This window comes from Coregonus clupeaformis, chromosome 27 (assembly GCF_020615455.1).
Source record: "Coregonus clupeaformis isolate EN_2021a chromosome 27, ASM2061545v1, whole genome shotgun sequence".
Classification (NCBI taxonomy): domain Eukaryota; kingdom Metazoa; phylum Chordata; class Actinopteri; order Salmoniformes; family Salmonidae; genus Coregonus; species Coregonus clupeaformis.
This window is the reverse complement of record NC_059218.1, coordinates 4,962,675-4,977,113: the sequence shown is the minus strand read 5'-3', so window position 1 is coordinate 4,977,113 and position 14,439 is coordinate 4,962,675. Positions and strand designations below refer to the sequence as shown.

The 14,439-nt window shown below is 43.2% G+C and overlaps 1 protein-coding gene across 1 annotated transcript; it reads right to left on the bottom strand.

Annotated features, from left to right (window-relative positions):
• Positions 1–479: 479 nt before the first annotated feature.
• LOC121541420 (protein SET) lies at positions 480–4,170 on the bottom strand. Its single transcript, XM_041850412.1, has 8 exons — positions 3,925–4,170; positions 2,924–2,981; positions 2,683–2,825; positions 2,392–2,495; positions 2,194–2,307; positions 1,876–2,046; positions 1,377–1,499; positions 480–1,204 (listed from the first exon to the last, which is right to left on the bottom strand). The coding sequence occupies exons 1-8, from the start codon at positions 3,992–3,994 to the stop codon at positions 1,184–1,186; spliced, it is 804 nt and encodes a 267-aa protein (XP_041706346.1). The 5' UTR covers positions 3,995–4,170; the 3' UTR covers positions 480–1,183.
• Positions 4,171–14,439: the final 10,269 nt, after the last annotated feature.

The following is a 14,439-nucleotide window of genomic DNA, read 5'->3' as shown; positions in this document are numbered from 1 at the left end:
GAGTGAGGAACCATCCAACATCAAGTAGTAATAGTGAACCTCCCATTTAAGGACCTGACTCAAGGGCCCAAACGGTAGGGGAATGTCTTAAGAAAGTGAACCTAGCAGCCCTCCAGTTGCCAGATCAATTCCGCCGGTTTTCCAGTGCCTGGCCCGGGATTCGAACCGTCCAACTTTAAGACACAGGTCCAACATTTCTTAGCCGCTAGGCTACCTACCGCCCAATTCTTTCCCGATCAGCATACAGTTTTGATATTTTACTCCTACACAACACAAATTGTCGATACGTTCAGACACTACCCTAAACATGAATGTTTTACATGTATTTATTGTAACAAAGCAATTGGTACACTTAAATGCTAACATGAACAGTTTTCCAGTGGAAAAGAAGACCAGTGTAGATTTCATGAGATTATACAGGGTCTTTATTTTCTCTCTATAAATAACCTGTTAATTAGCCAAGCTCAAAATTACAAGAGGAAATTTGTTTTGTTTTTATTAAAAATTTAATTTTTCAAACCTCATGGGTGTCTGTAAAACATTACAATGAAAAGTCAATCAACATAAACCCAAATGTGTCAAATGCCCACTCGACCCACCAAACCCAATTTAACTGTCTACAATAACTGTGTCATACCAAGATATCGACCCCAAAACATTTACAACAGTTGACAGGAAGAAGCTGATGCTTTCTATTAGTACAACACATGACGAAGAAAAAGTGTCAACTCCAGGAGCCCCCCCAAACTCTGCGTTAAAGAAAATGTATATATATAATAAAAAAAGTGGCTAGAGATGCTATGATTAAGTTATCACTGCACCATGGCTCATCTTTTTTCAACTCACAACTTTAACAGAAACCTTATTTATATATCATACATATATAAATTGCTATTCGAAATGATTTGTCAATAAGACTACGTGCAGAATGCTAGTACTTTTCTTTTATTGGTCTTCGGAGACGTGTAGTTTTTATGACACAGAGATTGCCACTAGTTTGCTGATGTGGGCATGGCCTGGAAATTAACTCGTCTATAGACATGGTATGGACAGGTGGACGCTTGTAGAACAGGAGAGAGCACAAAATACAAAAATGAAAACAAAGCTTCTTGCTCCCAATGGTTGAAGGATGATTAAAAGGTAAGAACGGGGAAAGGTGTAGGTTGGAATGTCCCTTTCAACCTTAATCATCCTCGCCATCATCCTGTAGAAGAGACACACGTTTTACCTCATGCCTGTAAAGATGAACATTTCAGACAGGTGGCAGACACCGTCCATTACAAGTGGCAGTCTTCCACTACATAAAAATGTATAAAAGTCAGGGACAGTTTTACAATATTGTGAAAACAATCGGGAGTGAATTAAATCTACCATACCTCTCCATCCTCTTCCTCATCTTCCTCGCCTTCATCCTCATCTCCTTCCTCATCGATGTCTTCCAAACCCTCTTCGTCATCATCATCATCACCTTCCCCTTCCTCATCATCCATGTCAGGGACCTGGTAGAGTTGAGAGATATATATTATTTCAATCAGTTCCAAACACAGCACAAACTAGCAAAACAATGCAGGCATGAGCTGATCTTCAGTTTGGAATAGAGGCATCCAGTTGAGATGTCTAGGTGGCTGGATATAGTGGTCAACCCTATGGTCATTCTCTACACCACATTTCTGAAATGATCCCCTGAACACCATTTAGATTTTTTTTTGCAGATTTCACCTTTTACAGATCACCCTTTGGTCTAATCCCATGGCCCTAATGCCAATATATTTTGGATAACTAAGAAACACAGTGAATACTTTACCTGGCCTACCAGAGCAAGACTAGGTTTTGACACCATGGGAGTCAACAAAGAACTAGAGAGTGGAATCATACCAGGTAGTACTGTAACGGGTTGGGCCAGATGTCATCCTTGACGACCTCTCCTAGTTCGTCTGCCCCTGCGTCGGAGTGATCTGTGAACCAGGTAAAGAAGCTCTCTGGTTCTTCGTGTTGCCTCTTCTTACCCGCTTTGTTTGGCGTTTGGCTGGCACGCTTCGTCAGGTCCTGAGATCAAAGGAAAATACAAAATAATCACGAGCAGCAACACAATACATTTTGCTTTGAGTTTCTGCAGCATGACAGAGAGCAATTGGAATGTTTATAAAAAATAATTTACCATTTACTTTTTACGTTGCACGTGTGTAAACATACCTTTCCAGCCTTCCACTTGATTTCAGTTGACTTTGAAGATGGGTCCCCACTTTCATTCAAGTGAAACTCTTTGGAGAGGATTTTGTTTTCAAAGTACGGGTTCTCATCGAAGTACTGAAAAATAAACCAAGAATCTGGTTAACGTATGCACTGTTTTGTTTATATAACATGCACCATTTCTAAGATTAAAATACTCACAAAATCTATTCTGTAACCCGACTTGATGTCCTCAAACTCAGTCACCTCCACCCTGGTAAGGTAATGAAGTGCCTCCTCATCCTCCTCACCAAGAAGGGCTGAAACTGACAACACGAATACAACCATAGAAAGTTTGTCAATGGACAGCAGCAGTTTGTATACCAACAGCTTAACCATCAGACTGATAACGATGGACAAAAAAATGTGTGTGCAGAATCCTACAATGTACAATCAGTCTTCATTCATTGAGAACACAAACTAGTAAAAGAAGAGCATAATATCTGCATTTACCTTGTGGATGGTTGACGAATGTTGTGACCCAGAAGTTGGGGATTTTTGCTATGAGTTCTGACCGCTTCTGGAAGAATGGCTGGCGTAACTTATTGTACTTCTGCTCTACTTTTAAAATCTCCTCACTGGCCTGTTCGTTCAATCTAAAGGGGAGAGAATCATGCAGAAAATGTAATTAGATTATAGTCATAAGGTACAAGGGCAGTCTTGAAAATCACACGTGTGAGGATAATTAACTCACCTGTCAATTTCATTTTGTACTTCGTCAATGTGTTCAATAGCTTCCTGTTGCTCTTTTTCTGAAAAGAGATTACATTCGTCTTCATTTTGTTAAAAGATAATGACAAAATTGGATATGCATTTCTATGCAGAAAATATGACTGGCTGTAAATAAACAAACACCGTAAACAAGCAATCTGTCTGGTACATGAAAACTTGAGCATTAGGTACCCATGTCAAAAGTAGCTAAGCATTCCACCATCTTTCGTCAAGAAGTTAGCTCGCTAGCTAAGGTAGCCAAAGCACTGATGCAGCTTCCTGCAGTTTCTCAAGGCCGCGTGGTTTGAATGAAGGGGGGGCACACGCTTGGGACTATGATTTCACCCCTCACTGACAGCCTGTTTACATTCTGGCGGATGGTACTAGTATCTTACTAACGCAATATTTTGCTGTCATCTTTAATTCCGTGCCAGCCCTAGTACTGCAATTTCTTCGTTCATTTCAATTCGTGAGTGCAAACCGCAATGGCGGAGCAACAATGAATACTGGGCCTCACGAAAACAAATGTTACCTAGTTAGCGCTTTTGTTAGTTTACTATCTAACCGGCTAGTTCGTAAACAACTAACGTTAGGTAACGAAACAAAAGTGTATAACAATGTAACATGTGCAATGTAGTTAACCTTAACAAGTTAGTTACTTTAAATGTGTAAGTAAACGCGAATCCCTCCCAAACATGCGTGGCACAATGAGCTTGTGTAAGGCACAACATGGCCTCCACCAACGTTGTAACGTTAGCATAGCCGGCTAGCCAGTTAGCTAACATTAGGTCGCAAGATCCATTCTCACTAGTCCTGCAGGAGGCATCAAATTTCACATTTCGCTAAACCCTCCATCAAATAAGCATTTCGCTGAAGGCTAACTAAACGAGTGTTAGCTAAAACAAAATAATACGCCATGGCTATTGCCAGATAAAAACAACTGAAAATGGCGTTGTAACGTTACAGGAGGCCGCCATTTCTTACCGGAGGTCTCGTCCGCTCCATCATGATTCGAGTTCTCCTTTCTACCGACTTTCGCCGTCGAGGCTGACATGATTTTCGAACACCGTAGATGTTTGAGCCAGAATATATATTCCCAGTTGTTCAGATGTCTCCTCGGGGAAGATAAAAGTTAAGTTCCACCTTCAATGGTGGAGAGTGCGAATAAAGCGCGTGTCGTGAACAAGAGAGGCTTTGCTCATGCACACACACCCTCGCCTTCTCGCGCTCGCTAGAACGCGCCTTCCGAAAGCAGGGTTTAAAAAACTCCGCCCCAGACAGAACGATCATATTGGCGGGATCGGAACACTAAAAAATGCATCCTTACTTCCTTGGAGTAATCGCATAATTTCCACTCGAGGAAGTGTTTACCGGTTTCCACTAGTTACAACAGCCACAAAGTCAAAATGGTCTATATTTTTTTTTTAAATGAAAACAAAAATGTGCTTTTTGGTCTTAATTTAAGGTAAGGGTTAGGTATAAGGTCAGAAGTGAGGTTAAGGTTAGGCTACAAATAGGCTGGGTTTATGACTTTGTGTCTGCACTGCTGTAATTCAACTTGTGGACCTGGCCAGAGTGGAAGTGTTGTTTAGAAATCTCAGATGGCGGGTTTCTTCAAAAACATCAACACACTTTCCCGAGTAGCGCAGTGGTCTAAGGCACTGCATCGCAGTGCTAGCTGTGCCACTAGAGATCCTGGTTCGAATCCAGGCTCTGTCGTAGCCGGCCACGACCGGGAGACCCATGGGGCGGTGCGCAATTGGCCCAGTGTAGGGGAGGGAATGGCCGGCAGGGATGTAGCTCAGTTGATAGAGTATGGCGTTTGCAACGCCAGGGTTGTGGGTTTGATTCCCACAGGTGGTATGAAAAAAAAAAATGTATGCACTCACTAACTGTAAGTCGCTCTGGATAAGAGCGTCTGCTAAATGACGTAAATGTAAGATGAGGACACTGCTCTCAGATGCAGAGTATCCCACTTTTTGCAAGCATGTAGAGGCCAAAGATAGCCAGACTAGTAAATTGGGCTAAGGAACAGAAGTTGGGTATTGGAGAAAGGCCATCAGTGCGTGTTCTGCAAGCAATATAGCGGAGGAAGGCGTGGCAAGAGCGTGGGGAATGGATAGACATGGTTATGGACAGCGTGGAAGGAGAAGAGCTGAGTGCAGAGAAAATATGTGTGCTGAGGAAGAATGGCGCCAAGTACAAACTGTACTCTGATGGCTCAGAAATGTAACCTGACGAGGATGAATTACCTGCGGTGGCGGTGAAGAGCTCAGAGTCCGAGCCTCACACCGATGGTCATGCAAAGGATGATTCTGGACCAGTGGGAGTGACATTTTTGGAGAAAGTGGATCCCTGCCTTTTGGCTGACCCACATGTAGTCTCAGGCTGGGTAGAAAATAATTTGGGTACTGTTAAATCGGTGAAGGTAGCTCGAAGTGGACTTGTGAGGATTTTCTGTGTTTCTTCCGCCCAGAGGGAGGGGGCGGAGCGCATCACGGGCCTCGGGACAAGTCCTGTGACTTGGTTTGCTCTCCGGGGCAGGGTGCCTTTGAAAGGAGTGATTAATAGTGTGGCGTTAAGTGTTGAGGTGGCGCAACTGAAATTAAAGATTCCCTGTGACGTCCACTGTTTGGTGCTACGCAGACCTGGTGGTGAGCGTGGTGAAACTGAGCAGACACTGTCTGTCCTTTTGAGTTTTGAAGCAGGGTCTTTATCTGACAAAGTCATGTTGAGATACAGTGCATTCGGAAAGTATTCAGACCCCTTCACTTTTTCCACATTTTGTTACATTACAGCCTTATTCTAAAATGGATTAAATAGTTTCCCCCCCACATCAATCTACACACAATACCCCATAATGACAAAGCAAAAACAGGTTTTTATAAATTTGTGCAAATAAAATAAAAAATAAAAAATCTGAAATATCACATGTACATAAGTATTCAGACCCTTTACTCAGTACTTTGTTGAAACACCTTTGGCAGCGATTACAGCCTCGAGTCTTCTTAGGTATGACGCTACAAGCTTGGCACACCTGTATTTGGGGAGTTCTCCTATTCTTCTCTGCAGATCCTCTCAAGCTCTGTCAGGTTGGATGAGGAGCGACGCTGCACAGCTATTTTCAGGTCCCTCCAGAGATGTTTGATCGGGTTCATGTCCGGGCTCTGGCTGGGCCACTCAAAGACATTCAGAGACTTGTCCTGAAGCCACTCCTGCGTGGTCTTGGCTGTGTGCTTAGGGTCGTTGTCCTGTTGGAAGGTGTCCTTTGCTCCGTTCATCTTTCCCTCGATCCTGACTAGTCTCCCAGTTCCTGCCGCTGAAAAACATACCCACAGAATGATGCTGCCACCACCACGCTTCATCGTAGGGATGGTATTGGCCAGGTGATGAGCGGTGTCAGGTTTCCTCCAGATGTTACACTTGGCATTCAGTCCAAAGAGTTCAATCTTGGTTTCATCAGACCAGAGAATCTTGTTTCTCATGGTCTGAGAGTCCTTTAGTCATCTTCCTTTTACTGAGGAGTGGCATCTGTCTGGCCACTCTACCATAAAGGCCTGATTGTCCTTTTGGAAGGTTCTCCCAGCTCTACAGAGGAACTCTGGAGCTCTGTCAGAGTGACCATCAGGTTTTAGACAGTACCCTCTGTAGCGCCTTATGGTCGGATGCCGAGCAGTTGCCATACCAGGTGGTGATGCAACCAGTCAGGATGCTCTCGATGGTGCAGCTGTTGAACTTTTTGAGGATCTGGGGACCCATGCCAAATCTTTTCAGTCTCCTGTGGTCTCTGACCTCCTCCCTATAGACTGTCTCATCGTTGTTGGTGATCAGGCCTACCACCTTTGTGTCGTCAGCAAACTTAATGATGGTGTTGGAGACGTGCTTGACCACGGGAGTACAGGAGGGGACTAAGCACGCACCCCTGAGGGGCCCCCGTGTTGAGGATCAGCGTGGCAGATGTGTTGTTGCCTACCCTAACTACCCGTGAGGAAGTCCAGGATCCAGTTGCAGAGGGAGGTGTTTAGTCCCAGGGTCCTTAGCTTAGTGATGGCACTATGGTGTTGAACACTGAGCTGTAGTCAATGAACAGCATTCTCACATAGGTGTTCCTTTTGTCCAGGTGGGAAAGGGCAGTGTGGAGTGCGACGAGGAGAGACTGGCCATGATGCTTTGCTTTGAGTTGGAGGAATCTCCCTGATAGGGTGATGTTAGGATATATGAGCTATGCAGTTAGAGCATTTGTGCCTAATGTTCTGTAGTGTTTTCACTGCCAGATGTTTGGGCATGTAGCGTCAATGTGTAGGAAGGTACATTCGAGATGTGGTAGCTGTGGACATTTCTATTTAGTGGAGGCATGTCTGGAGGACAAGCCCCGACAATGAGGTACCTGTAGGCAGTCATAAGCCAGGTCTACAGACTCTGTTGACGCACCCGTGTGTCAATCTACGTGACATAATAAAAAAGTCCCCATCAAAATCCATCAGTTTAAGCTAGAGATATCCGTAATTTTTTTGCATGGGCTGCATCTCAATCCACCGCATCCACCTATGTCGGCCTTCCGCTTCTGCGGTGGAAGGTGGCAAAGCTACAGCGGTGTTTGTCAGACCATGAGACATCCTGAAAATCGGTCTTCTCACGAAAACATATTTGCTCTACAACCCCCACAAGCTCCACGGGACTCGTCTGAAGTCGGTAACATTGATGTGCTAACTTCTGTTTGTGCTACAAACTAATATGACCCCACTGTGGAAAGGGGAGACTTTCACGAACACGATGGTGTTCTCCATTTTGCTCTACAAAGGTAGCCCATACAAATTAATGGAAGTATGGAGGTAGTTCTGTGCCAACAAAAATAAGGGGTTAAATATGTGTCCTAACAAACAAAAATATTTCCTGAGTCTTCTTATACACTACATGGCCAAAAGTATGTCGTCACCTGCTCATCGAACATCTCAATCTAAAATCATGGGCATTAATATGGAGTTGGTCCTGCCAGATGGTGAAGCTTGATTCATCACTCAAGAGAATGCGTTTCCACTGCTCCAGAGTCCAATGGCAGCGAGCTTTACACCACTCCAGCCGACGCTTGGCATTGCGCATGGTGATCTTCGGCCATGGAAACCCATTTCATGAAGCTCCCGACGAACAGTCCTTCTGCTGACGTTGCTTCCAGAGACCGTTTGGAACTCGGTAGTGAGTGTTGCAAACAAGGACAGAGGATTTTTATGAACGCGCTTCAGCACTTGGCGGTCCCGTTCTGTGAGCTTGTGTGGCCTACCACTTCGCAGCTGAGCCGTTGTTGCGCCTAGACGTTTCCACTTCACAATAACAGCACTTACAGTTGACCGGGGCAGCTCTAGCAGGGCAGAAAACTGGCTCTTCAGTACATTCTACTGCCAATGTTTGTCTATGGAGATTGCATGGCGGTGTGCTCGATTTTATACACCTGTCAGCAATGGGTGTGTCTGAAATAGCCGAATCCACTAATTTGAAGGGGTGTCCACATACTTTGGCCATGTAGTGTATCTCCTAGTTATAGGACAGACACTTCAAAACCTTATTCCTTATGATTAATTTTTTGACTATCTTTTTTGCCATTTATGAATGTGTTATTCAATGCGTTTCTATGGGCTATAGTAGTAAAGGCCAAATTCTATATTTGATCAAATAACTTTCATTTAAATATTTTGAATTGTGAATAATGATGAGTGAGAAAGTTACAGACGCACAAATATCATACCCCCAAGAAATGCTAGCCTCTCACCATTACAATAACGGAAGGTTAGCATCTTTTGGGGAGTATGATATTTGTGCGTCTGTAACTTTTTACCTCATCATTATTCACAATTCATTCAGGACTATCCGTAATCATGGTAGCATCCACATGTTTAGGAACATATTCTATTCTTATTTACAATAGAAGTGACTCCAAAACAGTGGAGGCTGCTGAGGGGAGGATGGCTCATAATAATGGCTGGAACAGAGTAAATGGAATTTGGAAACCATGTGTTTGATGTATTTACATTTTACATATTTTAGCAGACGCTCTTATCCAGAGCAACTTACAGTTAGTGAGTGCATACATTATTTTTAAAAAATTTCATACCCCCCGTGGGAATCGAACCCACAACCCTGGCGTTGCAAATGCCATGCTCTACCAACAGAGCTACATCCCTGCCGACCATTCCCTCCTCTACCCTGGACGACGCTGGGCCAATTGTGCGCCGCCCCATGGGTCTTTTTGATACCATTCCACTAATTCCGCTCCAGCCATTGCCACAAGCCCGTCCTCCCCAATTAAGGTGCCACCATCCTCCTGTGCTCCAAAATGACACAATACATTATTTATCATTCATTTCTATTGGGCACAAAATAATCTGAAACACAACCAAAACAAACAGCAAATGCATCCAACAAGTTTGTAGAGTCACAAGCTTGATGTAATCATTGCGTGCTAGGAATATGGGACCAAATACTACACTTCTTACTACTTTAATACACATATAAGCGAATTTGTCCCAATATTTCTGGTCCCCTAAAATGGGGGGGACTATGCACAAAAAGTGCTTTAATTTTGAAATGGTTCACCTGATATGTGGCGCAGTGGTCTAAGGCACTGCATCACAGTGTTAGCTGTGCCACTAGAGATCCTGGTTTGAATCCAGGCTCTGTCGTAGCCGGCCGCGACCGGGAGACCCATGGGGCGGCGCACAATTGGCCAAGCGTCGTCCAGGGTAGGGGAAGGAATGGCCGGCAGGGATGTAGCTCAGTTGGTAGAGCATGGCGTTTGCAATGCCAGGGTTGTGGGTTCGATTCCCACGGGGGGCCAGTTTGAAAAAAATAAAATAACGTATGCACTCACTAACTGCAAGTTGCTCTGGATAAGAGTGTCTGCTAAATGACTAAAATATGGATGAAAATACCCTCAAATTAAAGTTGACAGTCTACACTTCAACCTCATAGTCATTGTATCATTTCAAATCCAAAGTGCTGGAATACAGAGCCAAAAAATGTGTCACTGTCCCAATACTTTTGGAGCTCACTAAATACTCCCGGATTTATGCCCATTGGTTTAAAGAAAGGAAAGTGATTATTGCATGAGTGAGCCCATAGGTTAATCAGCAACCATGGTGGAATTGCCTTAGTGTGCCATGCTCATAGGCTGAAGTTTAATAGGTGAATGACATCCCGCACGCTTGCTAATAGTGAAGGAGGAGGAGAGATGTGACGCTATGCTGACGAGGTAACATAAACACTACCATGTAAATACCCGCTATGCTAATGAGGTAAAGTTATAATCATTACCATATAAATACCTGCTATGCTAATGAGGTAATGTTATAATCATTACCATATAAATACCTGCTATGCTGATGAGATATAGGATGCAATGTTAATTATATTGTGTTTACTAGTTGAATTTAAAGTGACAAGCCATTCAGACCAGCCTTCTTGATTGAACTTTCATAAACTACAGAATTACCATTATTGTGACAGCGGCCAGATGTTTTCTGGAAGGTCGAGACATAACTGCAGAGGATCTACAGAAGATGTTGGAAGAAGGAGTGCTGCCCTCCCAGGACTGTGGGCCGAGTAGGGATTAATTTACCTGAACTCTGTAGTATGGATAGTGGGCTAGGGGTGGGTAGTGTAGTATCCATAGTTTGGGGTGTCTTTTTAAATACATGTTTAGCTACATTTTTGAAGTAAAAATACAGTTGGTGGCAGTAATGCAACATTATATTGGATGCCAACCGCCGTTAAACCCCAACAAAGAAAAAGTAGTGACGACCGTGTTGACCCTTCTCTGGGGGCTGGGGCTGCAGTTGGAGACCAGCAAATTGAGCCAGTACCTTCAGAATTCATCAGTGGTGTAAAGTACTTAAGTAAAAATACTTTAAAGTACTACTTAAGTAGATGGATGCAATTGTAAAGGACTTCACACTGCTTTGCTTACAGGACATACCCAGACCAAAAAAATTGTTTCTGGGAACGTTCCCTGAACATTCACCAATGTTCCCTAAAGGTTCAAATGAATGGTTTTCTTTTCGTCCTTTTAACGTTCTCTTTTGGTGGTATGAAGGTAGAGGGGAACATTCTGAGAACGTTCTCTGAATGTTACAAAGTTAGGAACGTTCTGGGAACGTTCTTTTAAGGTTCTGGGAACATTCTCAGGAGGTTACAAAGTTGGGAACACACACACACCCAGGATTACACAATTAACACAATTATAATTTCAGTTATCAATTCGTTTTATAAAACGGGTTCGGAGAAATCTCCAATCTGATTGGCACACACACACACACACACACACACACACACACACACACACACACACACACACACACACACACACACACACACACACACACACACACACACACACACACACACACACACACACACACACACACACACAAACAGACACACACACAAACACACAGACAGAGACACAGAGGCTGGCATAATTAAATATTAACAGTTAGGTCTTATATTTATTCTCCAATTATCCCACTGAATACTTAAAGTTAACTCGGTAACTGACTTTATATGGGCAAATAAAACTCTGAATAAAAAGGAACGTTTTCATTCTTCCAAGACTTAAAAATAACTGATATTTGCACAAGACAGAAGGAATGTTGGAACATCACTAATGAAATTAGATTTAACAAAAATGTACACTTAATCCAGTATAAACTAATGTACAGTGGCGGCCCATCATTCAGGGTAGGTGGGGGTAGAGCCCCACATTTTTAGCAAAACAATAAAACATTTTGGGGCTTGCCTGTTTTGCATGTTATTTTGGCATTAATACGTGTCACATATCAGTTTGCAAACAATGTAAAAAAAAGTATATATAATTAAGTTAATAAAGCCGCATACAAACGTGGTCTCTTTTTTGTTTTCTTGAATAAGGCAGCTCCAAAATGCAGGTGTTTCAGCCTAGCTCAGTGCTTTCTATGGTGGTGGGGCAAGCCAGCAGAAAATAAGGTGCATTGTGCCGTGATTGGCTCAGTGTTCTGTCACTCATGGGGACACCATGTTACTGCCAAGTCTAAGAGTAGAGCTAGAAAATTCAAGCCCCTTGGGTGCTGTCATAGAGTTACATTAGAAGTGCCCATCCAAGAAGGCTCAATGTCATTGGCCACAGCTAAAATGACGTCAAATCAGGTTATATCTACAGTAGCTTTGATTGGACTGATCATGTCAACATCATACTTTCAAAATCTTAGCTAGCAGTCATCATGACAATCAATCATAATTAATCACAGAGGTACATATGGTCATAAAGGATTATATACATACAAATGGGTTCAAGTTAAAACCTAGGCAACCTATTTAATTTGTATATTTTTTGGATCATTTGTGAGAAGGAGGCAGTGGTACTTTCTTTAAAGTCTCACTGCCTCCTTCTCACAAATGATCCCAAAAATATAAAAATTAAATGAAGTTGGTTCAACACAGTGGCGGGTCATTTTGACCCTAGGACAACGGGAGGGTTAATGGCCTTGCCCGTGATAGGGTGATTGAACATTGTGCATTTGTTCGTAAAGTTACACTGGGTACATCGGCCACATGTGTAATTACCGTCCGGCACATTGTCTAGGAAGGTGCTACATGGCCTCACCACCATTTGACTGATGTTGGGGGCGCGTCTGAAGACTACCCGCAACAAACATGTTCCTCACATGATAGGAACGTATTTTCCACCAACGTTATATGAAAAGGTGCCTCTCGGTCCCAAAACACACATTTTCTGGAGACTTGTGGGAGAAGTGCTGATGAATCAAGTCGACAATCTACTGGCAAATCCTTTTAAATCCTTGTCATATGAAGAGAAAGAATGAAGGGAAATTATAAATAAAACGTATCGGTGCTCATCGGCCATTGGACATAAACATTACACAACAAGTTGGAAATCGCAAATTCAACAATGAGTGGTTTGGAAGGAATCGGTGACAGTGTCTAACTGCAAGCATTGCAAAGCAATCACTAGCCTGCTATTCAGTGGCTGTGTGGTCCCAAATCTGGGATTCAGTGGAGTGGCTCTTTTCCAAATTTAAAATGGTAAACATTCAACATTGGCCATGCTGTCAATGAAGCATGATTTGTGCCACGCTCAGAACAACTGTTAACTCGGAACTGCGAAAACTTGACTTTAGTGAGTTCAAGACAACTGGGAAGTCGGGAATAAACAAGCTCTGACTCGGAAAATACGTTTTGAACAGTCATCCAACTCGGAATTGTAAATCCGGCCTCTTTATCTTCCTTTGAAGACAAAATTTGCCCACGAAGGACCGCCGCGCCACCTTCCTGTTCAAGTGAGCACAGCACAACAAGGTGAGTCCAAAAATGTATTGTATGCTGCTGCATAAATGATGTAATATGCCAGGGAGATATGTATACTGTAGCTAAGAAAGTAATACTAAGTGTATGTTGTGTAGTAAGATGTTAGTAGGCCATTTGCCTCACCCTAATAATTTGGTCTATTTACCCCTCTTAATTTCACCTACTGTTCTGACTTGGTGGTGCACATGTAGCCTATAGCCTGTTTTAGACAAATGTAATCGTCGAATATTGTAAGAGCTTTCATTGTCTGCTGATATGCCCCCTTTATTTATCCTACGGTTCTGACTTGGTGTAAAGGGAGAACACTGTAAGAACGTCCCATGTTCTGAATTCTGTCGCTGTACATTTCAAAAGTGCTAAACAAATAGTTATATTGACTACGTCCGTCCTAGCTCGCTCAATAATGTCTTAATCGAAATTACGGATTGCTCTTATCCGCTCGTCGTCCCCTTATGCCATAGTTTGTACATCTCAATTGTCATTAGAAACCACATTTGTTTACGCAAGTCAGCCATATCAGCTATGTTTTTTTAAAAGGCAGTAAATTATGCATAAAAAATAAATGTGTTTGCCCCACCAACATTTACATGCTAAAATCGCCACTGCTAATGTATAGAATTTATTATACAAAATAAAAATCACATTCTACAGCTCAACGGCAGAGTCATGTCTTAAGTGTAAAACTAACAATTATTAATTTTGTGCAGAGGATAACTATAACGTATTGTCCCCTTGTTCAATGCTCGGTAATCAATGCACGGGCGCAGACCTCGACCAGCGCCTTACACTGGGAAACTACGGGGTAGTCAGGGAAGGTGATGTGTATGGTGCAGTGTGCAGCAGAGGGCTCTGACCGAGTTTGAGTTTGCGCTACCTGAGGTGATGCGAAAGTGCCCTGCCTGCCGCCTCCAGACCCGGAAGAACCCTGACGACAACGTGCAGTATAATGTCCTCTTCTGCCTCAAGAGTGACACTGAAGCTGTCCTCCTCCGTTCTCCCGGATCGCTGCCGCACCCAGCTCCATCGGAACGGACTCCGAGTTGGGGGGCTGAAACGGGCAGGCCACTCTCAGGATGTCCTCTAGCAGCCAGCAGGTTGTCCAATTGGATGGACTTGTCCACCAGCTGGTTTAAGGTTAACATGGCATCC